This window comes from Lutra lutra, chromosome 7, assembly GCF_902655055.1.
Source record: "Lutra lutra chromosome 7, mLutLut1.2, whole genome shotgun sequence".
Taxonomy (NCBI): domain Eukaryota; kingdom Metazoa; phylum Chordata; class Mammalia; order Carnivora; family Mustelidae; genus Lutra; species Lutra lutra.
The window spans coordinates 41538363-41564154 of NC_062284.1; the positions used below are offsets into that span (position 1 = coordinate 41538363).

Here is a 25792-nt window from a genome sequence, read left to right on the forward strand (position 1 = left end):
TAATCCTTAGAAAGAGATACAAGAGGTCAAGGGTCTAGGTATTCAGTTTGTCTGAGATACATAATCTCTGTCAAAGCTGAAAGGGGTCTATTCCTTGAGACTCTACCTTTCTTCAGACCCTCCATGTTTGCTGTCACTATAGGTGCCTAGGATCAGGAATTACTTGCTTTTCCTTTAGCTAAGACTGAATTTTGCTTGCTTCACAATGAACCTGCTCCATTTTGTTCTAAGATCATCAAATATGGAGAATGTCTGAGTGATCTCTTCTTATCTGAAGGGAAGCAGTACTCACGGACTGGCACGCTATCTCCTGATCCCTCACCTATAGATCAAATCACAGCATCTGTCACCTTTCCTCCTTGGTTCTTCCCCCCATTAAGAATTTCTTCTCAGAATCCTCTCTGGTTTCTCCACTTCCTTCAAAAATATGAAATCCGGAACTAGATACAGCTCTTGAATAATGGTTGGGTCATTAACAAAAAAGATGCTACTTTTTAGTTTCTACTTATCAAACTCCAATTAACATCAACCATTACTAATGAGTTCCAGAACAATGGCACAGAAGCCACATAAAACCATCACTTTGCTTTATTACTAGGGAATGCTGAGAAGGCATGATGATGACGATGATAGAGAAATTTTATTTTATTATTTTTTTAAGATTTTATTTATTTGACAGAGAGAGAGAGTAGGCAGAGAGGCAGGCAGAGAGAGAGGAGGAAGCAAGCTCCCTGCTGAGCAGAGAGCCCAATGCGGGGCTCGATCCCAGGACTCTGGGATCATGACCTGAGCCAAAGGCAGAGGCTTTAACCCACTGAGCCACCCAGGCACCCTGATAGAGAAATTTTAATTAATGCTTGTGTTAATCATATATTTTTATTCCATATTTTTGATGCTTTGACATCTTGGGGCCACATGACCCAAAAGAGATTACATTTCCCAGGACTAGCTAATTCCTAGAGATCACAAGCAACCTGTCTAGAAGCACACTTTTCATAGACAAACCAACCAATCCAGAGCCCCTATACCCAACCACCTCCTCGATGAAGTTCTCAAACTCTGGGCCACTACTGCCCCGCCCATTTTATTCCAGGACCAGATACCAGACAGCCAGGGCGGCCCCTAGAGACCAGAGCTGTCTAAATCTAGCCAATCTTAAACCTGCTTACCCTGCCTTGCCCATTCCTTCCTATGGGAAATCACAGTGAAGTCTCCGTGCGTTCTGTCCCCTTCTCCCTTCTACCTCCTGACTGAGCCTGCTACTTTCCACTGTGGCCCCTCCTGTTTCTAGGGACCTGTGAGTATGAAGCCTTCTTCCTTCGTGATATTTTTGGTTCTGTGTGTCCTACCTACACAATTCAAACAAATCTCAGGTATCGTTAAAACAGTGCTTATTATGTCCAAGGCACCCTGTGCTTTATGTGGATGACATTCCATAATTCTGATGAGGGCAGTGTGAGGAAGGCACTACCATCTCCTTGGTTTTCGGTACGCGACTTTCTCAGAGTCCCACCTCTAGCAGGGAGTAAAGGCAGGATATGAATTCATGTGGTTTAATTCTAGAACACACACTTTTATCCTTTTTATTTTGCCCTTGCATGTCAAAAGGATTCCCACTTGGTTATTCTCAGAGAGGGCAACCATTAAATTAGGCAGAGACAGGTATGAATAAAGTAGCAGAACTGATCTACTCTGAAAGTGCTGTTTTCCTTCAGGTTAGCCCTGTTGGCAGGACTAACAGCCCCTGCCCAGGCATTTTCCAGATTCCTCCTTCTATGGCCTGATATCGGTTGGAGTCCCCAGAAAAAAACAGTCTCACGAACTCATCATTTTCCCTCATTTCTGACCATAGCATTAGGTCTCCTTTTATTCACCTTATTTATTTCTAAATTATTTGGAGTCATTTGGAAAACAAATAAAATACCACCACCACCACCAACAACAACAACAACAACAAACTTATGTCAAGGACACTACATCACTAAAGACCTCTATCATGAGAGGTGTCTGAGTAATTATGCCATTAATTGCAAGACAAATCCACAAAGCATTCCACATGGGCTTTGAGCACTGAGGCTGGAATTAAGTCTTCAAGCTATCAGCTCGGAAGAAGAGAACTATACTTCTTTTTTTTTTTTTTTTTTTTTAAGATTTTATTTATTTATTTGTCATAGAGAGAGAAGCGAGAGTGAGCACAGGCAGACAGAGTGGCAGGCAGAGGCAGAGGGAGAAGCAGGCTCGCTGCCAAGCAAGGAGCCCGATGTGGGACTCGATCCCAGGACGCTGGGATCATGACCTGAGCCGAAGGCAGCTGCTTAACCAACTGAGCCACCCAGGCGTCCCGAGAACTATACTTCTTTAGATGGCTCAGCTCTGAAGCGTTTGGGAAAAGTAGGCGAGCAAACAGACACATCTTGCTCTTCACAACACCATTTATTCTACACTGAGTCAGCAGAGCAACTAGCTGCTGAAATTTCTGGGAGTGGCCAAGAGCCAGAGAAGGGATCCTGCTTTTGGACTGAGGCAACAGAGTCATGCCCAGGAGGAGAGCTATCACATACCATGTGGGATGGGTCAAGTAGGGTTATAAGGTAAGAGCTATGAAGGAGAGAGAGGTTAAGCCTGCATGACTCAGATAAACCCTGAACTTTGCATTTCAGACAGACTGAGGGCTTGGTCTTCCTTCTCTCTCTCTCTCTCTCTCTCTCCTCTTTCTCTTCATTTCAGCATTCCTGGCGATTTCTCAGGGGCTTAAGGATTTGGGAAGTTAAACTAAAATATTTAAAGCTAAAGAACACATAAGAGGGAGGAGGATTAGGAGAGCAAGAAGGAAGAGGAAGAAAGGTATAAAATATGGTATCTTCCCACCTAAAGGTAGAAATACATACATGAATGTAGAAGCGGGATCTCTACTGACAAGGAGCAATCCTGGAAAGGGTCCCAGTGAGAAATGAGTGAGCTGAGACACAAGTTCTAGGGCTTGGGGAGTATGAGGCCACAGAGAGGGCAGGGATAGCACAAACCGGTGCATTGGAGTTTGGGGTAGAGCTGAAGAGGTACGTATAAAGAGAGGAACTACTGAAGCTATGAGTTAGCTAGAAAAAATATTGAGTTCACAGTTTTGGAGTTTTATTGCCAAAAGATGAGCTAATGAATTACTTATTTGGCTTTCTTAAAAGTTCACTTTCTATGGATGTCAAAATACATGGAGATGGGCCCTTGTGAACATGGCGGGCTTGAGCAGAAAGCCACCATGATGAATTTCAGGGTAGTAGAACCTGGTGGGACTGTGGCACACTACCACCACCTAGTGGTGCTATACCAACATGCAGTTACCGCAAATGGTTTATTAGAATAATACCAGCAGCCTTTAGAACTGGAAGAAGCTGACAGATTATCAAGTTCAAAGGTTCTCAAACAGATGGTGCATCAGAATCATCCAGGAAGCTTTAAAAAATATATACCTGAAAGGGACTGAACCAGAACCTCTGGGGAATATAGTCCTGAACATACATAAAGTTTGAAGAACAATATGAAGGCACCATTTTTGCAGGCCGAAAAAAAAAAAAAGGCATATCAATTTGTATGATAAATATTTTAACAAAGCTTCCTGAAGACTGCACTGCCCTCCCCATGTTAAGAAGCACAGATCTACTCTAGTATTCTTAATTTGTAGATAACAAAAATGAAGCTCAGAACTGTTAGTGACTTAAAGCCCCATGCCTGGTAAGTATAAGTGCTGACACTCAAAGTCCAGTGTCCTAGTTTTAAGTACAGTCCCCTCTCACTTAAGTATCTCTTCTGAAGTGTTGGGCCAAGAGAAGTGACATCACACAATCCTGACTTTCTCATACGCACCATCTATATCGATTTCCACAGACTGCAAGAGAACTCTCCAATGTTTCCTCCCTTAGCCTTTCAAAGTGCCTTTCATTGACTTTTATTTCTAATTTCTGCCTTCGTCCTCTGGAAACTTTTAATGCCTAACTTTTGATTTTACTCTATGATTGTTCCTCACTCCTACTAGTTTGGAGTTCTCCAGGACTGGGACTGAGGCCATGGCGTACGGGAAAAGGCTCATTCCAGATTGCAAGAGGTGAGTATTAAAATTTCAGGAGTTTTGGGGCACCTGGGTGGCCCAGTGGGTTAAAGCCCCTGCCTTCAGCTCAGGTCATGGTCCCAGGATCCTGGGATCGAGCCCTGCATCAGGCTCTCTGCTCAGCGGGGAGCCTTCTTCCCTTCCTTTCTCTCTGCCTTTGTAAACTCTGTCAAGTAAATAAATAAAATCTTAAAAAATTTTTTTTCAGGAGTTTCATGAACCAATTGTTAAACATAGCTATTATTAAAAATTAACTTATTATTATTTTATTATTTGGTCTTATCCATGTTCCTGAGGATATTTACATCAGTTATGTCTGGACAGTGGGAATACTACACGATGGTGTGCTATGTCTTCCCTACTCTGCATTTAGTGAGGGGTCCTGTTGAGAGGCCTGAAATTGACCATGTGCTGGAAGTATCTGTACCATAGAAACTGCCAAAAGCTACAAACTGGGAGGTGATTTTTATGCCACTTATGGTCTAGATTTTAAAAATGATAAGGAAAACAATAATGCGGGTTTAAGGTAGATGTATATAATATCTGTAGCCATCACTTTGTGAACAGCACAACAAATGTAAGGAAATATTCTTCTGGTATTTAGAAACTATTATCTGATTAAGCAAAGAGGTTGTTCACATCATCACTGGTGAATGAGTGAAGTTCTGAAACACATCTTCCTTATTTCACTTTCCTCTTACTCATTAATGTAAATGAAAATATCAACATTCATGGTGGCACCACAGTCTTTCATCAAATGCAACCACAGGTACGGATATAGGAGTTCAGCAGAAATTACTGAGAGCACTTAGTGAAAATCACTTGTCTATATGAAGTTTATAGGGTAGGATATTGTAGATTTTACTATTTGTGAATTGTATGACATTACATCAGTGACATATACGTTGAAGTTATGTACATACCGATAGACACTGTTTTCCAAACTCAGTTGTTAAAAACTGACCAGCACGTGACTGGACTGAGCACAGCCTTCCCCAGGTACCCATCAGGCTGTCTGAATGAATCCTCCCTACTTCGGATGGGTCTCTACCCAAAGTGGTGGTTTGACTTTCTATAGCCCTGTCACCACTGCCCCCCTACACACACACACACAGACATACACATTCTTCAGTCACTTCAACTGAATGGTTTTATCTTCATTCAAAACAGAACATATCCCAGCCTACTGCCCATTTCCTGGCCTCGTCTCCTCTGGTGTTTGCTTGCTCAGACAAAAGACTGACTTCATCCTAATTATTCAAGGCAGAACGATAGGCTTCACTTCATCCCTACTGCCTCCCCTCCTGCACCCATGCAGTCACCATATTAGGCTGTTTCTTGCCATCTTCCTAGTCCTCAAATCCTTCTACTCTTCTCCATTTTTATTGCAATTTTCTCAAGTTTATATGTCTACCATCTCTCAAGTTGGTTACTATACAGTCCCCCAACTGGTCTCCCTGCTTCCATTCACATTCCCTCCAATCCATTTTCACAAAGTTACTGGAGACCTTTTCTCAAACATCAACCTGATTGGGTCACTTCCTTGCTTCTTAGCCCTCAATGGCTCCCTACTGATGACCAGGCTACGACCACCTGTCCAGGCAACTCTCTCCTACATTTAGTCCTCTACTCAAAGACACACTCTAGCCATGCCTGAACTGCTGTGTTCACGGTTTCTCCAAGGGCAACCCCCCAACTACCCCACTTATCCCCACTTCCAGAAGCTCCCCCTTCTTTTCAGGATTCACAGAGATAATCACTTTCTCTGACTTTGCCCCTCCCAAGGCTGGTTGGGGGGCCCATCCCATGTGCACCCTGATGGCCAGGTCTCCCTTACTGATTTGCTTTGTTTCTTTGTTTCCAGGAGCTAACCCAGTACTTACAGAAATCAAGAAATGCTTGCTGAATGAATGACCAGTGGGAAAAATGACAGTACTAATTAAAAACTGTGGTGACAATCACATGCTGAATACCTATTCAATACCAGGCACCGTGTAGGACACTTGCCAAAAATTACTGATCTGCATTTCACATTAACCTTGCAAAGCAAGTATTTCTGTTTTACAATGAGAAATTTCAAGTACAGAAAGGTTAAGCCATGTGTCCAAAGTCACACAGCACATAAGGGGAGGAGGCAGGATTTGAATCACTGAACCCTAGATGCACCTTATTCCAAATGCCACAGACTTCTTAATATAGTCCCCCAAAAGCATCAAGACAAACACAATAGGGCAGATTGAACAGAACAAGATAAACAACAAAACCAAACAAGCCCCGAAGTCCCACTTTTCAGCTCCATAGTCAAAGTTCCATATAATGGTTTAGACATAGGAGAGGGAGGTGGCATTTCATAGAGTATCAAATACCACGTTTATATACGGGTAGGAAAATATTTTCATTTGCTGGATCTACTTAATAAAAAAGCTTTGAAATATACATGGCATTTCCTATTGGTGTTATTAGTAGTTTTGCCCAGAGTGTGGGTTGGCTGGACGGAGAACTATGGGTGTGGTTGGAAAGGTGCTCAGAGGGTCTTTGGCGAGAGGCTCCCCTCCTGTTTGGAGCTCCTTCTCAGTAAGGCAGAGGCTGAAATGCTGATCTGATGTTTGGTCTTTTGACAATTTTCACTTAATGAATTGATTCCTACAGTTCATTAACATACCCACTTCCACTTCTGTATACACATATGTCTTAATTAGCTGTTCATTGGCTGTTTAATTACAAGAAAACAGCTGACAGCTGCCTTGCTGAATTCTAATGGCAGACGCTTTGGAACGGCTACACATTTGCTTTTGACAACCAAGATTTATTCATAACTCTATGATTTATTATGAATGTTCCTATGCCTGCCTGAATTATTGTATTTTCCAATACAACTAAAAAACTGGAATTTGGGGAGACTGTTGCGGGTGTATGTCTCCCTCTCACAGCAGAGAATCCCTTCTGTAAATGACGAACTGTTACAAATTTATTTCTCTGGGGAACTTTCTGTTGAGAATATTCAGAAACATGGGGTTGGGGGGGGAAGAAGAAATATCTTTGGATATTTAAGTATTTAAAGTTAAGGAAGAAAATAACTGTCGATTTAATTTTACTGAGGGATAAGGAGAGGGCATGAATAGATTAAAATCAAGAGACAGGAAGAAGCAGAGGAAATGATAGAATTAAAAAGGGGTGGGGAGGGACGCCTGGGTGGCTCAGTTGGTTAAGCAGCTGCCTTCGGCTCAGGTCATGATCCCAGCGTCCTGGGATCGAGTCCCGCATCGGGCTCCTTGCTTGGCGGGGAGCCTGCTTCTCCCTCTGCCTCTGCCTGCCATTCTGTCTGCCTCTGCTCGCTCTCTCTCACTCTCTCTCTGACAAATAAAAAAAAAAAAAAAGGGGGGTGGGGTGGGGAGCAGCAATCATAGTCCTCAAGGAAGCAAATGAAGAAGGGGATTTGTTCTTTGGGAAAGAAGAGGCAAGCTCATTCGCAGAAGTTTAGCTGGTACGGCTCTACATTCATACAGCTGGTAGCAATAAATCATGGAATCATAGATCTCCTGAACTACTCTCCCCTTCAATAATGACTGGCCTCCCTGTAGAATTGTATGTGCAAATGATCTCTGATTAAAGCTGACCTCGTGTGTCATATTTGGTAAGTGTAGATGTCTGCTTTGCCGTCCTGTGATCCGCCACACTCAGACTCAATCCAAATGAACACATTCCACAGCAGTGATCCCCAGGCAAACCTGAGGAGCCCTGCCCTGAGCCAGACACTATATTAGAGCCCTACTGACAACAAGGCCATAAGCCCAGCATTATCTATGAGCTGAGGAAGGACAGCAGTTACTGGGACATGGTTATGACCAAAACAAAGCAACAGAAAATACAGGAAAAAAAATTCCAAATCATCTTGATGTACGTTGGGGTTTCATACATTCTACTACTTGTGCATCTCATCACAGGATTGGAAGAGGGAATGAAATGAAGTATTTTTCTCATCACCTGGTATCTAATGGCACTGAAACTCTGATGTCACAGGATGCAGTAACAGCCACATCTAATTTTCATATTGAATGGATAGCTCTAATATTGGGCCAGGGGTTATAAAACATTAAACTAAAGATGTTGGGCATGAATATATCAATGTGAAAAGCGGATAAAATGGGTCCAAAGCTGGTGACATTTCCCGACTAAAATAAAAATATTAGAATCCTCTAAAAACCAATTTGAGCCTAAATGGAATATTTATGGGCATTTCTTTTTGGCCTAATACATACAAACTCCAGAAACTGCCTTAACTCTTTCAGGAAAAAAAAAAGGGGGGGGGGGATAAAAGTGCCAATTTTGCATTCTGGATATCTTTGAAAAGGCTTTTCATTGTTGTTGTTTTTAAAATGTATTTGACAGAGAGAGAGACACAGCAAGAGACGGAACATAAGCAGGGGGGAGTGGGAGAGGGAGAAGCAGGCTCCCCACTGAGCAGGCAGCATGATGTGGGGCTCGCTCGATCCCAGAATCTTGGGATCATGACCTGAGCTGAAGGCAGAAGCTTAAAACTGAGCCACCCAAGGTGGCCCAAGGCTTTTCATGGTTAATCTCAGACAGCATATTCCCCTCTCCTTTTTGTTTTTATTTAAATTCAATTTAGTTAAAATATAGTGTATCATTAGTTTCAGGGGTAGAATTTACTGATTCATCAGTGATTCAGTCAGTTGCGTATAACACCCACTACCTCAAGTGCCCTCCTTAATGCCTGTCACCCATTCAGCCCATTCCCCCACCCACCTCCCCTCTAGCAACCCTGTTTGTTCTCTATACTTAAGAGGCTCGTATATAGTTAATGCAAAAAAACTACTCCAAATTCTCCCTTCATTGGGTGGAAAAGGAAACTTTGCCTAAGACATCGCCTTAAGGGTATTAACTGATGAGTAAGTATTTGACAACGAATGCTACTCTGTTCTTACCCTATCAAGAGCAAAAGTTTGGTTTTTTTTTTAAGATTTTATTTGTTTATTAGACAGAGATCACAAGTAGGCAGACAGGCAGGCAGAGAGAGAGAGAGTGGAGGAAGTAGGCTCCCCACTGAGCAGAGAGCCCGACATGGGGCTCGATCCCAGGACCCTGAGATCACGACCTGAGCCGAAGGCAGAGGCTTCAAACCACTGAGCCACCCAGGCGCCCCAAGAGCAAAAGGTCTTAAATGTATCAGAAATCAATCCTATCAACCCTAATACTAGATTGTATATTATATTTTAAAAATTATTATTGAGGGGTACCTGGGTGGCTTAGTGGGTTAAGCCTCTGCCTTCTGCTCAGGTCATGATCTCAGGGTCCTGGGATCAAGCCCCACGTCAGGGTCTCTGCACAGTGGGAAGTCTGCTTCCCCCTCTCTCTCTGCCTGCCTCTCTGCCTACCTGTGATCTCTGTCTGTCGAATAAATAAAAATCTTTAAAAAAAATTAAAATTGAAATTGTAGATCTAAAACGTCTAAAGGATATATGTAAAAAACTGTTTCTATTGTGAGATAAATTTTTCATCATCATCATGAGCAGTCACTGTATCTAATGATGAAGCCAGGAATGGAAGTGAAATGAGAAACAGGACCATTTCTCAAAGGAAACCTCAACTGGTGTCATTTTTCTATAAACACTTCAGCATTTTTATCCACTTTGAAGACTGAACCTCAACCCTAACATCTACAGCCTCTTGTTTTATTTCTGGCCTATTCCTCTTTCTGCCCATTCCATGGCCTGGCCCCTCGTCCCGGGCAGACCTGCCTCAGCTTACCCCACCCCCTCTCCTACTGCTCACCCAGGGCTGGGACTAAATTCTGTTCTAAGAGCTCAGAAACAACTTTAGTGACCGACCTAAGCTCCTGCAGGCCTGGATTTTAGGTTTTTCTGAAATGCAATATTTGAGGGATGACCAAAGCTGGTACACTGTTCCCTCATTATTTCAAAAGAACAAGTAGGGGCTCCTGGATGGGTCAGTTGGTTAAGCTTCTGACTCTTGGCCCAGGTTGCGAACTCAAGCTTGTGGGATCAAGCCCCAGGAGGACTCTGTGCCCAGCATGGAGTCTGCTTAAGACTTTCTCTGCCCCTACTTCCCTCATGCTCGCATGCAATTTTTTTCCTCTCTCTCTCTCTCAAATAAATAATCTTAAAAAAAAAAAGGAGAAAAGAACAAGTAAAGTACCTTTCTAATAAAAACCTTGGTATAATAGAGCCTTTAAAAAATTGGCAATGGCATACCCTTCCTTATTTCCCTCAATCCACAGAAAGTGACCCCTTGTTCCAGTCAACAGGGGTTATATGTTGTCCCTAAAAGACAACCAAGGCTTCCCCACCTCCAGGTTCTTGCTGCCTCATGGGTATGTGCTATTTGTGCCACACCATAGACTGTAGCTTTAGTTCAGGATTTAGTTCTTTATATATATATATATGTGTGTGTGCTTTAAATACACTTCATTGAGGCATAAATTAAATACAAAAATGCACCATTGTGACGAGTTCACCTTGATGAATTTTGACAATGTGTACACCTGTGGAACTACCACCACAATCAAGGTGGAACATTGCCACAAGCCACAAAAAGTGTCTTTCTCTTAGTAGTCATTCTTTACCTCAGTTCCAGGTTACCACATCTGCTGTCTGCCATTACAGATTTAAAATTTAAAATTTTTGCTTCTTCTAGAATGACACAGAAATGCAATCATACAGTAACTATTCTTTTGTTTCTGGCTTCTTTCATTCACGATCATGTTGTTCTGTGCACGTACCGTATATCTTCTCTTATTGCTAAGCGCCACTCCTTTCTATGGCTCTTACTCTTTTATCCATTTATCAGCTGATGGGCATTTGGATTGTTTCCGGTTTATGGCCATTATGAATATTTATCAGAAAGTCTTTCTACGACAGGTGCTTTTGTTCTTTTTGGGGAAACGCCTAGGATGGGTCGTTAGGTCATACGTTAGGTTGATAACGGATCATAGTTCCATCTTTTTTCAAAGGGGCTGTGTACCATGTCACAGACCCTCAAGTCGCATAGAAGACTGCATGATTTGCCAGTCTCTCTGCATCATCATCATGTCTGTTCTAGGCAGTGGTTTTGCTCTTTTACTTGTTTTGTTCTATTTTAATTTTAGCCTTTCAAATGAACAGGTCATGGAATTTAAAGGCAGGTTAATGCATTTAATGCATTAAATGCATGGTATTTAAACTGCAGTTTTATTTATGTTTCCCTAATGATTAAAGATGTTGAGAATATAGCCACGTGTTCACGGGTTCCTTGTCCAGCTTTTGTGAAGAGATTGTTCGAGTTACTGTATCTTTTTATTGTTTTTGTCCGTTTATTTTAAAATTTGTTGGTTTTTTTCTTTTATTTCTTCCAGTATATGGCTTGCCTTTTCATTTTCCTGATGATATCTTTTGAAAGGTACAAGTTTTTAATTTCTATTAACCCCAATTTGCTCTTTTTAAAAATAAGATAAGGACTTCAGTGTGTGGTCTGAGCAATATTTGTACGTCTACTATTACAAAAATATATGATTTCCTGTAGAGATATTATAGAGTCACGTTTTATGCTTAGGACATTTTTTAAGTTAATATTTGCCTTCAGTGAGAGGTATAAATGTGAAGTTAATTTTTTTTCATATGACTGTCCAATTGTTCCAGAAATATTTTTTGAAATGACCATCTTTTCTTCATTGAATTCAATTGGCATCTTCGTCAAAATTTAATTGACCTTAAATGCATGGATCTCTTTCTGAACTGCCCCTTCCCTTTTTAAAAATTACTTCTGGTTTATTAAACCTAGGATTTAGTTCTTGCATTGCCCCTGTGCAGACCTCATCTCTACAACTACACCATAAACTGCTTGACATGGTCAGGTCTTCTGGATATAAACACTTACAGTGCTTATATAGTGCCTGGCCCCAAGGGGGTGCTCATATTTTTGTTTTTAATAGCAGAGTCCACATAACAAATAGCAAATGGTCACAGAAAAAAATCAAGACTGGACCCATACATGTTCTGGAAATGATATCTGACTAGCACAGCATGACTCAAGTGTACGGAATTTGGCTAGCAATGATTCTAACAGCAGCCAACAGTTACTGAATGACTGCTGTATGCCTGGCACTTTTCTCGGTGCGTTACCTAACTGGGAAGTAACTACAGTGTCTATCCTCATTTTACAGACGGGGAAAACAGAGGCACAGAGAGATTGGGTAGATGCTCATGCTGGTAAAGCAGAACTGGGCTTCAAACCCAAGCAGTCTGGTTCCAAATTCAGAGCATAAGCATGCCACAATATTGTCTCTCTACAGGGAAGCAAAGGGGACTTGGAGAGAGTAGGCTGGGAACACCCAGGAACCAGAGAAAAGAGCTACCAAACTTGCATCATTCTTGAGGCTTATGTGCAATGCTTACCTGAGCAAATATGTGGTAAAATAAATAATCAGTTCAGCAACTAAATAGGTTCTTTGGTTTCTTAGGGTTTCAGATGGTTGACTTTAAAATGCAATTTAAAATACATTCACAAAACGATGAGCTCGGAAATGATTGAGTGACTTTCTTTTCTTTTCATTAGGTATCTATTTATACACATAATTAGAAATTTTCCGTATGTCTACTGATCCTATCACAGAGATAAATTATTTATAATTTATGATGCCATAACCACCCTCACCTGGTTAGAGAATGATAAATCATTAACATCACCGGCAAAAGCAGAAGTCTCTTGACTTCACCACAGCCAGAAGTAAAAATATTAATTACAGCAGAGGGAAGCTATAATTGCACAGCAAATACTATATGCATCAAATATAAACACATACCACTGTACAGGTCCCAGACTGGGCCTAGGCCCAGTCTGTTAATAAAATTAAGTTTTAATTGTTTGTTTTGGTGATTTCTGTTGTACAAAAGTCAATAGGACAGAAGAACAGAACCACAGATAACCATAATACACTTCAGCATCAGGGCTGTACAAGATCAGGGGAAGGAATCTAGAAAAATGACAACAACAAAATGCCACCTGCCCTTTGTTTTCTTATGGCTTTAATTTTCATCATAAATAAGTATTGGGGATAAAAAGGAAACATGCATTATTCCTGCCTATGTAAGCCCAGTGGTTCTCAGACAGTCCCATTTTTACTGAACAGCATGTTGTTCATGAATCTTCTGCACTGTTGCGTTATTTCACACAAAGCAGCCTTCACCCCCACCCTGGCCCTGCCTCAGACGCCGACCTGAGGTGCTCACTTTGGTTGGTACCTAAAACCACACGTGGCATTTCTAAAAGCCTCGGAGAGAGTGGCCAGTTTCTCGGGGCAGAATGAAAGGTCAGCTGGTTAATGCCCAGAACCCGGTCGACGGAAGAGCTTAACTAGATGAGATGCAACGCACAGAGTCAAGTTTGCTCAGAACTTCCGCTAGGGGGCCCTGGTATCTGTACACGCTTCATCAGGACAGGCTGTGCCGTCCTGCGCCTGGACAAGAAGGTCTGGGTGAAGGTGAGGGGTGACAGGTGCCCAGCCACATCAGCAGAAGTAACTCTGAAAGTCAACGGGATGACAGTTGTCCCCAGATGGGATAAGCCAGGCAGCTGATTTCATTTTTTTGACTATTATTTACTTAATTGATTAATTTTGAGGGAGGGTAAGCTGAGAAGTAAAAGTACATCATTTTGTTTTTCTCTTGGTAATCTAGAACCTGAGGCCCTGAGGGTTACTACAAAGAGGAATAATTCAAAATCCCCCTTTCAGAGATGCCTGGGTGGCTCAGTAGGTTAAAAAACTGCTTTCAGCTCAGGTCATGTTCCCAGGGTCCTGGGACCGAGCACCACATCTGCTCCTTGCTCCGCAAGGAGCCTGCTTCTCCCTCTGCCTATCACTCCCCCTGCTTTGTGCTCTGTCTCTCTGACAAATAAATAAATAAATAAAATCTTTAAAAAAAAATCCCCTTTCAGTAGCAAGCCCCCTATTTCTAAAAGGCAGGTGATGAAAAAAAGTATGTTTGGAGGTATGTAGAAAACCCAAGTGTCCCCAAGATGGGATCAGTATGAAACATCTGTACGTGTACAAAGCAGCACATGTGATGATGAGTTAACAGTAAAACAAAGACTTAAGGAAATTACGAGGAAAACTTCCCTGAAGTCTCTCAGTAGTTATTTGGGTCTGAGGGTGATTTTGTATTTTGTGACGTTATATTTTCTAATTTCACTGAAGGAAAGCTAACCAAATGCGTGGATTTTATTTTATTTATTTTTATTTTTATTTCTTTTGCCGCAGCCTCAAAATGCCTTAGGGCTAATTCAAGCCTGGTTCAGTGGCAATCAGTTGTCTCAGAGGCCGCCTACATGTTTAAATAGCTTCTTGCCTATTTATTTTGCACTGTTTTATCCTGTAAGCTGTCTCAAGGCCCTTCCAATATAAGCAGGAGGATTTAAATCTTAATAAATTGAGATTTGAATAACAGAGGCAATCTGGGTTTGGAAGTCTTGAATGATTAGGATAAACATCTCTATTCCGATTCTCAAATTATGCATGTGCTATAACACATTGCCCTCGATCGGCATCAGTAATAATTAAAACAGTAACAACAGCAATAAGAAAGATAATATTTAGGTTGAAACAGCACTTTTCAGTTTATAATGAACTTTTATTCACAGTTTTTCATTCTATCCTTGGAATAGTTCTAAGAGGTAGGAAGAACATGTGTTATGCCCACTTTATAGATGAAGAAACTGAGTCACTAAAACATTAAGACAAGCCCACAACAAGAGGGGCACGGGATGGCACTAGGACCAGAACCCAGTTCTTTCCAATGGCTTTGCCATAAATTGGCCAGATGTATCAACATATGTGGGCCAATAATAAGACTTTCAATCACATTCCGATTAAACTACTGGAAATACCTTCCTATAAAGCTTTTAATAGGGACACTACAGAAATCCAGAGTCATTTCTTTTTTAAAAAAGATAACCAAAGGGATAGTTTATCAGTTCTATCAATTGTAGGTTTGGAAATGCTCAAATACTTTTCTCTAGCCTCCTGTTATTTTGACGGAAGACATAAAAATATATATGACTTGCTTAATTGTAATTTAACACCAAAATATTTATTCTATCCTGTCATCTCTCATCACTCAAAATGCCAAGGAGTTGAATTTTCAGACACAGGAGAAGTCACATCACAAAGACACATTCTAACATTAATAGAAACAACAACAACAATTAAAAAGGCTTACCTTGCAGCCTTCACATGTAATGACACCATAATGGATTCCTGATGATTTGTCTCCACAGATCTTGCAAGGAATAATTTCAATTTGAGCTGCAACAGAAGCACGCAACCAGTTAATTACATTTTCTTTTAAACACCTTATAAAAGCGTTCCCTGATCAGCATTTGTATAGTGAAAACTAATAACCTGCTAAACATTATACTGCATTAACTATTCATTGCTGAACTGTGAGGGTCCCCCTAGAGCCCTGGACTAAATTATGGCTGCTCGTTATATAATAGCTTTCGGGTTATTAAAATGGGTCATTTGAGAAGGTGTTTAAGAACCCACAAGAAGACTGGAATCAGCATTTCAAAGCCTTCAAGAACTGGAGAGCTCGCAGTTTAGGCCTCAGAGCAAAGCAGATACTAAAATGTTTCCTCCGATCTCATTTTCCATCATTATTTTTAAAAGGTCATAAATCTGTCTTGGCTGAGCATTATAGCTCCACTGGTAGGGAAAAATATATATACTCCAGAAAGTCAAGACTACTTAGGAAAATGATTCAATTCAAAATATTACTAAGTTACATATGCCGGCAAGTTAAGAATGCCTTAATCATCTTTTTTAATTAATGTAGTTGGCATGTGTTAAAAATCAGTCCATTTGTGTACGATCAAAACCTTTCAACCATAAAGTTAATATCCTATCTGAATTTAATAATGGTGAATCCTAACGAATAGTATATGTAGTTTCTCAGTTCTTTATGCTAGAAACTGATTGCCCAGTACAGTGTGCATATGTTTCTAACCAACGGATCACTTGAAGATGCCTCATGTTGGAAGACCGCCCAATATCTAATAGCTATCACACCGAAGTTCTCAAATATGACAAAGCACATTTCTAAGCAAACACAATATACCTTGAGCGCAGCTGGTTGGAAAGGACATAAGTAAGGATTAAAAAAAAATAACCTCAGCAATAATTAGACAAAATGAAGTTCTTGGCCCACTTATTAAATATGACTTATATGTGAAATAAAGAAGAACAATATTGAGCTATATACGGAGGGTGGCAATGTTCACCAGTGTACCCAGAATATCCCATTACACTAAGTTTTATTTTCCACAGTTTTCACTATGGCTATCATGTCAGATTACTATATCACACACACAAACACAATTGTAAGAGCGTTAAGTGTACTTCATTTGCATACAGCCCCTACCTAGCCCCATGCCTTACACAATGCAATGATGTATCCAAGGAATATGTTGCATCTTGTGAGGAACACACACATGCATACAGCCCGCTCTTCCTTCCAGTATAATCCCATACCCTGGAATAATCTCCACAACCACTTACTCTGGATTTGATGTGACATTTGCATTCAATACTCAGAAACAGTATACATTAAATTATTGGATTTAGTCTCGTTATAAACCATGTGTACCTGCTGACTTCCTTTCCAGGGGACTAGTACAAGTACTGTGATGACTTTTTAGGGAGTGCATTGTGTCTATCATTTTTTTTAGATTTATTTATTTATTTTAGAGAGTTAGGGGAGAAAGAGAGAGAGTGAGTGAGTGTGGAGGCGGGGGGAGGGGCAGAGAGAGAGGAAAGGAAGGGAAGAGAGAATCTTAAACAGACTCTATGTTGAACGCAAGCCTGCCAAGGGACTACATCTTATGAACCTAGCTGAACCAGATTCAGACGCTTAACCGACTGTGCAACCCAGCGCCCCTCACATCAGTCACTTTTGTGTTGACATAGTGAGCTTCACTGTCCAGTTAGAAAACTGCTTAAAATTTCACATCCATATAGTTTCCACAATGGGTAAAGCCCTTCCAATACATCAATAATGGTGTCTTTGTATACTGTCCATTCTGAGCTCCACAGCCAATGTGTGTAAGGTCGCATTAAACAAAAATGATAATTTCTAAGTCTGCCTCATTTTAGTGTCTTATTTGATTGCTTCAAGGAAATTCTTTATGAAATCTGAACTCTAATGATGCTTCACATTGATAGCCCCCCCTCTGATACTTTTAATAGAGTCAAGGCCAAGTTTTGTGTCACATATTGTCTGTAGCTTTAGACAGAGTTACGTCCAACATTTTTGAGACACAAAAGCCACGCGGTGGTAGAGACATTCTGAAAGGTGCTATCAGCTGAGAGTGATGGCCTGGATTTTCCCACAGGAATTAACTAGTCTGTAATGAGAACCAGCCTCTCCCACCCCAAGCCCTAAGGAATAGAATAATTAGGCAACATAAAGTACTTGGACCACCTATTAAACAAAATTTATATGTGAAATAAAAAGACTGACACTGAGCTGCTTCTGCTTATGTCTTACCTCAAGCCGTAATCACAGAAATCAGACACAAACAAACTAGGCTAAACCCTGTAGTTTAAGTAGGCATCAAAACGATGTGAGGCAATTAAAGCAGCCTCAGTGCTGAGCTCCAGACCTTTCAAGAGTTACCTTCCTTCCAGCTTAACAATGGAGAGATCAAGCACATCTATTTATTTAGCTCTTTATAAGTTATGAAGGCCCTGGGCAGACCATATTGGGAACACTGAGTAGAACTATCTGGATCGAATGGAGAGTAATGTATTGCTATTCATTCTGCCTGGGCTCCTAGTGGATTACGCATGAGAAATGAAATGGTAATGTTTAAGGCAGGTCCAAAATGCCTGCCAATGACTGCTGTGATCCTACAAGTGATATGGAGATCTGGCATGGAGGGGTCTGTTCGTGATGGCGGTGGCCCTGGGATCATAGCCTGGCACTTCTGCCCTTGGAATGACTCATGGCCTGGCTGCGGGGGCGGGAGGTGGTAATGGAAGGGAAGGCGGGAGGGTAATGGTAGCACAGACCCAGAGTTTGGTGTCAACTGCTGCATTGATAGGGCTGCTGGCTTGAGTCGGGCTCCTAAACTTTACCTTCCTTCAGTTCCCAGGGTCCTAGCATCTGGAGGGCACTCAAGCTGAGACTTATTTCCCAAGATTTATGGAGGTTAAGATGCTTAATATGAATGGATTCACTGTAGATTGACCTGTATTTTCAAGCACGGGCCATGAGCCTTGACCTTTGACCCCACCATGTTTGTGTTTCATTCCTGTGGACAATGTTGGCCAAAGATTTGGGAATTAGAAAGCTTCACCAGGAATCTCATGGTAACGTGATGGGAGGGTTCTCCACAGCAAAGTTCAAGTATTCTGAATGGTCAGATTAAACTAGACTAGCTTACCCTCTGGGTTGGCTCTCTTATCTCAGAAGACAATCTGAGTTGCAAGGGCTCTTTAGGAAATGATTAAAATCCACCTGCTCCAAAAAGCAAACTCTTTGAATGTGATCTGATCACATGTGTTGATATTTCCAGAAAGCAAACATTTGCAGATTGGACCAGGGCACTTAACTCAACCTTCCATTTAATCCAACAATGCATAAAAGCCACTTCCCTCCACCTTTTCGTCAATTTACAGAATTCAAATATATCAATGAGAACAACAGCAGCAAAATGCCTGTCAGTATTTTTTTCAAAAAAAAAAAAAAGAAAGCAGTTTAGTTCCTTAAATTTGAGTTTTTAGACCAATAAGAGGGAAAAGGACAAAAATCCCTTTGCCCTTTGCTTCCTATCCTTCAGGCTTTTTCATTTTCTAACAGGCAGTGTTGTTTCTTTTCAAAATACTCGTCTTTTAACACAAATTATGAGTCTTGGCCCATATATATACTGCGCACATTAACTCAGCCAGAATTTCAAAGGATGAGTTCTGTCATACTGTCATACTGTCACAAGTATATTGATTAAATTAGTCCACATACATATTCATCGCAGCAAAGAGGTTTATTGTGTAGCAGAATATCTGAAGCAAGACACACACATATAATCATGAATTGGCTTAACAATGCACAATCTTGCTATGAAAAATTCTAATTTGCCCACATTTTCAGCTCTATTGCCTAAATAATTTGCTCTCTCATGCACCCTCAGTGATTCAAGCACGCTCTCCACACCTGCAGAGGCAGTCTCTGCAGTTTCAAGGAGCTGACAACAAGTGGCAGCGGGGAGTCAGGAAATCCTGGAATGCAAGTGTGCTAATTAGCCAAAGTGGTCCTTGGGCTGGGCTGTCATTTAGCACTGTACTTCTGCAGAAGGTTGGATTTTTTAATTATAAAAGGGACGAGAACATGGACAATGGCATTCTTGATACCGCATATGCTCCTCAGAACCTTTTTTGGGAGATAATCTTGGTTCAGAGAAAAATACCCATTTCCCACAGAATTAAAAAGTATGACTGTACGAGAGTTGTACCCATTCTACGGCTGAAAGGTGATAGCATGATAATCTAATGGATTTATGATAACCAATAATATGCAACATGTCTTAGGGCTTATAATGTGCGAGGCATTATATCCATTCCTCCAGTATCCTATGGGTGGGGAGCTACCATAATCATCATTACCTGCATTTTTCAGAAGAAAAAATGGCAACTCAGAGAGGCCGAACAACTTGCCTGACGTCAGAGAGCTAGGAAGAGGTAAGACTGGGATTTGGACACGTTTTGTCTTTTTGTTTAACTCCACAGTTTTTCCCCCTTTCCCACCATACTTCACAGCCAAGCTAAATTGCTCCAATAACCACATCAGGAACAGACTGCTATTAGTATACCGCCAACAACCGAGGATGCAAATGACACAGCACAAATAATTCGGTTAAACTTACATAACTACTCAGAACTGATTTCAAGATATCTTTCTGGGAGTTACCTTACTTACTAGTACTTTATAACTGTAAGTAATCATCAACCTTCTAGACCGTTCTTCTCCATTTTATAAGATTCCAAGTAGAGTTTTTGACCGTAAGATAACTGACGCCAATGTTTAACAATTTTTAAGGCTGGGCAAATTACTTAACTTCTCTGAGCCTCAGTTTAATATCTGAAGACTCAGTGATACAATGTATAAATGATGTCACACAGAAATGATTATTTTATATATGTATTCTCTCTCTATATATATATATGCACATCACACAGTTGTTAGAAATATTTGGCACTCAATAAATAGTAGTTATTATTATTGTTATTGTTGATAAGAAATCCTGCCTTATAGCGAAATGAAATTCTCTTCTCCAGACTTTAAGCCCTTTCCAAAGTGGGGATAGAGAAAAGCTGCTTATCCTCCAAATAATGTGATGGGCAGTTCATACCAGCTACCACAGCAATCCTTTACGACATTGGCCCTTAACTGCCACAGCCCAGCAGTACACTGCAATCAGTTGTTATGTAGCCCAAAGAATGTTACAATAGTAAAAAAAAAAAATTAAAATTTTTATTGGCTCATATAAAAAATAAACTAATAGGGACCTACGGTTACCCCAATAATATCTTTCACTTTAGCTCACTTGCATAACCATACACTTTCTTGAATTGGACTGAATAGGGTGGGGTTACTGCTGGCTTGCCAGGAAATGGCCAAACCTTGGGTACACCCATGAGAGTATGTGACACAGATGAATGTTACACAATTTTGCGTGTCTTGCAAAAACAGTCGAGAACTACTGCTAAAAAAACCAAAAAACAAAAAACAAACAAAAAAACAAAACCCAGAACACAAAACCCAAAACCCAAAACCAACTATCTTTTATACCAATCTGTTGACAGTTTCTCTTCTGGGGGCTGAGACTATGGAAGGCTTTTCATTTGCTATGTTACATATTCCTCCAATGTTTGAATCTTTTTTTTACAACCATCATGTATTACTTTTGTAAGCAGAAAAACCAATAAAGATTAAAAAGAAAAACCCCAAGGCATTTGATTTTATTTTCAGTAAAATGGCTTGAGTCCTTTATGGATTAGTCACTTTATTTTATCCCCAGTTTAAAACTGCTGGGGTATTAAAGGCTTCTGCAGCTGCCTGGATGGCAGCCGGGCCTGCATGTCAAGGCCGGCTGGGGGAGAGTAGAGAAGGCTTCACCTGCTTACCTGGAGTGTCTTTCAAAGCTGCCAGCTTCTAGAATTTTCTGGCCGCTCTGGGTCTGGCCACCTCCTGGTTCTAAGGACGCTCTGCCCTATCCAACGGGGCCCCGCTGAGTGGACAAAAGTAGGGGCTGAAATTCACCTGGCTGTTGGTCCTGCTGCAGAGTGGCTGGAAGAGCCTGGAGTAAGGGAGCCTCATTCTAATTTGTCTGCCCAGATAAGCACCTCATTTTCAAACCATCCTTGCCGGGTCGGTGCCTTCTTCATACTGTGCGAAAGTGCTGTGCATACTAGTGGTGAACAACTCAGGGAGCAAAATGCTTTCCCTCCACTCTCTCAGGGCTGCTGCTAAGGATTTGCGGACACCTCTCCGTACATCTCGGTGGTGGGAGGGGAATAGGCTGTGGGCTTTGACCAGTTTGGCAACTTTAGTTGTCCTGGATGAACGGCTCGGGGTACAGCATGGCTATGTTCCACACAGGCATGATCAATGAACCTTGGGGGTGGGGAGGGCCGAGTTCCAGCTGCACACTATCCAAACCAACCATCAATGTGTTCTGCCATTGTGTCTACTAAATATATACTAATTATAATACTAGTATGTTTCCCTGATACAGTCTTTCCATCTACTGATTTTGGATTCTTCCATAGCAGTACCTAGTCCTTACTGAACAGCACCACAGCAATTAGCCACCTAATTAGAAACGCCCTATCTACTCTATCTACCCTTCGCTAGAGCAGCCTTGTGGTCATTTCTGGCAACGGTAAGAATGTCTGATATTTGCAGAGTTCTGTAACAGACTTTAAAGTGTTTGTTCTCATCAGTGTGTTCTGATTTTGGTGCTCCCAGCAGCTGTCAAGTAGGCTGCTGGGTATTACCATCCCCATTTTACAGATGCAGACAGTGAACCTCAGGAGGGCGAAATGGCTTCTCTCTGGATTTCCCAGAGTTTCAGCGGTGGAGGCAGCCACAAATAAAACAGACTTGGTGTCTCTTCCCTATTCTGGATTATTTGATGCCTTTAGATTTATGCTAGCGTTGATCTGGGGCTCCCAAGGGGAAATGACACGAGAGAGAAAGAGCTGCGGGCTGATTTAGTTAGAAGTGGAGTCGGCAATCCTTCCAAGTCTCTCTCTGACCCTCAACTTGCTGGGTGGCCTCAAGCAAGTCACTTACACCTCCACTTCCTCCGTCTATAAAATGGGAATAATTCTTACCTCCCAGGCAGGTGGTGGTAAATGAATGCTCACAAAGCTCTTTGAAGATGAAAAGACTTATATAAATGGGAAGCTTTAGGAAGCTTGGCATATCATTCTTGGCAAGGACTAGGACGCTGTGCCCTCACTACCCACAACAGGCTCCTCCACAAAGAGAATAAAGAAAAATACACAGAACTGTAATTTTCATCTGCTACCTAGACATACTTTTTTTTTAATTGTTGGTTCCCAAAATGTCTTCCTGAGGGACTAATAGGTCCAGATGCTACTATCTTAGTCTCAAGAAAAGAAGAACACATAGATGGAGAAGTCACCTCTCCAGAGCCCCTGTCACAAGCAGTCACCAAAACGAAACTTCCACCAGGGCCTGTGCAGTCCTGCGGAGGCATCGTGGAAATGGAAGGATTCCTACATGTTAAACCATAAACATACATGTCACACTGTGACATTTTGAGTCCTGGTATTAAGCTGATGTCTGATTCAAAGGAGCTTGTCAAATTAGAGCCAGTTAAAAAAAAAAAAGTCTCACCCCCTTTTTGACAAAACTCCTATATCTTACCTACTAATTAAAGCCACTTCTTTAAATTGATTGTATTGCTTGTACCTGCCAAAATACATACACATAAACACACCTCAAACAGTTAAGAAAACAAGTATTTGTAAACTAAATCTAAAGTATGTCAAAAGTGGAATTTTGGAGCTTCGGCTGTTTCCCTCAGACATTATACATGTATGACATCAGTTCGGAAGAGTTAAAACACTGGGCCAGAATCCCCACTATGAATTTGGAAAAAGCTTAGCTGGGTATGCAGGAAATCCCTGAAGAATACGGAAGATAGGCATATCTTCTCGTGTGGCTTTCTGTGAATGTGCAGGTAGATCTGACAATGAGAACTGAATATTAATCCTTTGTAATATGTTTCTATCCTTACTAGATTAAGCTTTCCAGAGAAACTCACTCACATTCCCCGATGCATACATATCTTTGTTAAAAGCCCAATCCAAATGAACACTTCTGTCCCTAGACAGGGAAATTCTGTCCAATCAGAGAAGAAACAGGTTTTTCCTACAGAGGAACAGTGGATGGCTTTGATTTTTTAGAGCCAGTTCTACTTAGAACCCTCCTACTAGACAGTAATGTACAAAACACTGAAATTTAAGGTAATTGACTTTTTACCTCTTTTGGTAACTACCTGATAATCAACTCAACCTTGCATAAAATACTTGAACGGCAGGGAAAGCAGCTTCTCTTTACTCATCAAGTGGGCAAACACTGAATAAATGCTCACTCAATAAAAGATGATGCCATTAGTATCAGCATTACAAATATGTCTCTCTGTTTTGTCTTCCCTAATCTAACCTGTCTCCTGCCTTCGTAAATAGTGAGACATACCTGTTGTCGAGAATGTATATGCAATCAGGGACCAGGACAAATGTAACTGGCCAAATGGCCAGTTATTCTCAGTTGGGATAAGGTTCCTCTAAGATGCTAGAATTAACTACATTTTCTTTTCTTCAATATTTAAATCCTGAAGATTTTCTAGGACCTTGAGATCAGAAATACCTAATAAAATTTTTTCTCTTCCACTCTCAGTGTGGGTTGACTGTCATTTCCTCTCAGCAGGAGAAAGAACCCGTTTTATTTTACCAAGTGATTAGACTGTGATCAAAGTAAACCCCTAATAACTTCTTTTCCAACAACAGATGTGTGTCCTTTACGTTCTTTTGGATCATACTAGGCCAAAAAAAAAGTCATCTAACTCACAGAACTGTATCTAATCTTTATTCGCGATCAACCTCACTCTAGATACCGATTCCTTTTTTGCCCTAAACAAGAACAACTGCGCCCCATTTAGGTTAAATCTTCCTCTGTCTGCAGTTGAGAGCAATGGGGTCAACACTTTGCTTTCATCATTCGAAGTCTGTTTTCCACAACAACAGAAAATAAACATTATTTAAAACCAAACCAAATCTGGAGATCTTATCTAGTGTCTGCTTCACCCAAAACATCAGAATTACTGCATTTTATGAAATAATCTAACTTTACACAATTGCCCCCGAATTCTCACACCCAACACTCCGTTTGACAGCTCTCTTAACCTCAAGCCTGCTCATGCATACCTCAGGCTGGCCTTGTTGTACAATCTTGGTATTTTAATGTAGAAACTTTTAATTTTTTTTAATAGGTACATATAATGTTACAAAAATAAACAAACCTGGCGATTTAATTGATTTAATCACCAGTCCATGGATGGAACAACCTATTGACAAAGAAATGGATCTTACAACAAACAGGACGTCTGTTTAAATCTATTTATTCTATGGCTTCCTATGAGTCTCATCCACTGTATCCTTAGAATATGGCATCAGAGTTTACTGAATAAACCAATCAAAACATTGTTTGCCTCATAACACTCCTTAGAGAGCTAAAATCTCCTGCCTAAAAAGTCAGTCATTGATTGCTAATTTTGATCGTATAATTTCTATGACCCCCCTCCCCACCCCAATGTTGCTACCATAAAAATCCGCTGTACAAAGGCATGCAGAAGTGGGTCAAAATAATAAGAATCCAGATTACATCAACAAAGTTAACCAGGCCAAGGAATCCACTGCTTCTTCCCATTAGCCTGGATTGTTTTTATGATCCATTACTATTCATTGAATAGTAGATTGTGTCGTTTAAGAAACATTCTCTAACCAAATCAAGTCTGGATTCATGGCAAAATTTTGAAAGTAATTCGACACTTTAAGCACTGGAAATACATTTACAACCCTCCATAGTAAGCCAGAGAGGACTAAAATGACAATACATCCATAGCCACAGAAACACAGGTTGGTAATATAAAAACTTTCTCAGTCCAAGGTTCTGGGGTGAGGATGGTAAGAAGGATTATCCCACAATCCAGATTCCCCTCTACCGCTGTGCTATTTCCCCACTTTACAAAATATGCCTAGAATTAATAAGGGGAATGGTCAACAAGCCAAGGAAAGGTCTGGTTTTTATTAAAAATCATAAGCAAATTACTCAGACTTGCCAGAAGCAGAAGTGTAGATGTTGTCATATTAATCATATTTAGACTGTAAGATCTTGAAGGATTAGTGACCAACTCCTGGAAGAAAAATTCTGCTGAGTTCTCCACCTCTAATTTCTAGGACATAGCCAATGACATCTAAACAACCAATATGTCAAGTTCTAAGCCTTCAAATACATCACAGATGTATTTCTGGATTGCAGTTCAATAGTATTTTTTTTTTTTTTTTTTTTTTTACAATTATCTTTCAGGATGCTT

At 40.8% G+C, this 25792-nt stretch overlaps 1 protein-coding gene across 3 annotated transcripts in view; it reads right to left on the reverse strand.

Annotated features, from left to right (window-relative positions):
- The window catches only part of RORA (RAR related orphan receptor A), a 713393-nt gene that overhangs the window by 29307 nt on the left and 658294 nt on the right, over nt 1-25792 (reverse strand). For all 3 annotated transcript variants that reach the window (XM_047737893.1, XM_047737892.1, XM_047737890.1), the window contains one exon: nt 15331-15416. In XM_047737893.1, the coding sequence (XP_047593849.1) occupies nt 15331-15416 (86 nt within the window). The remainder of the gene's footprint in view (nt 1-15330; nt 15417-25792) is intronic.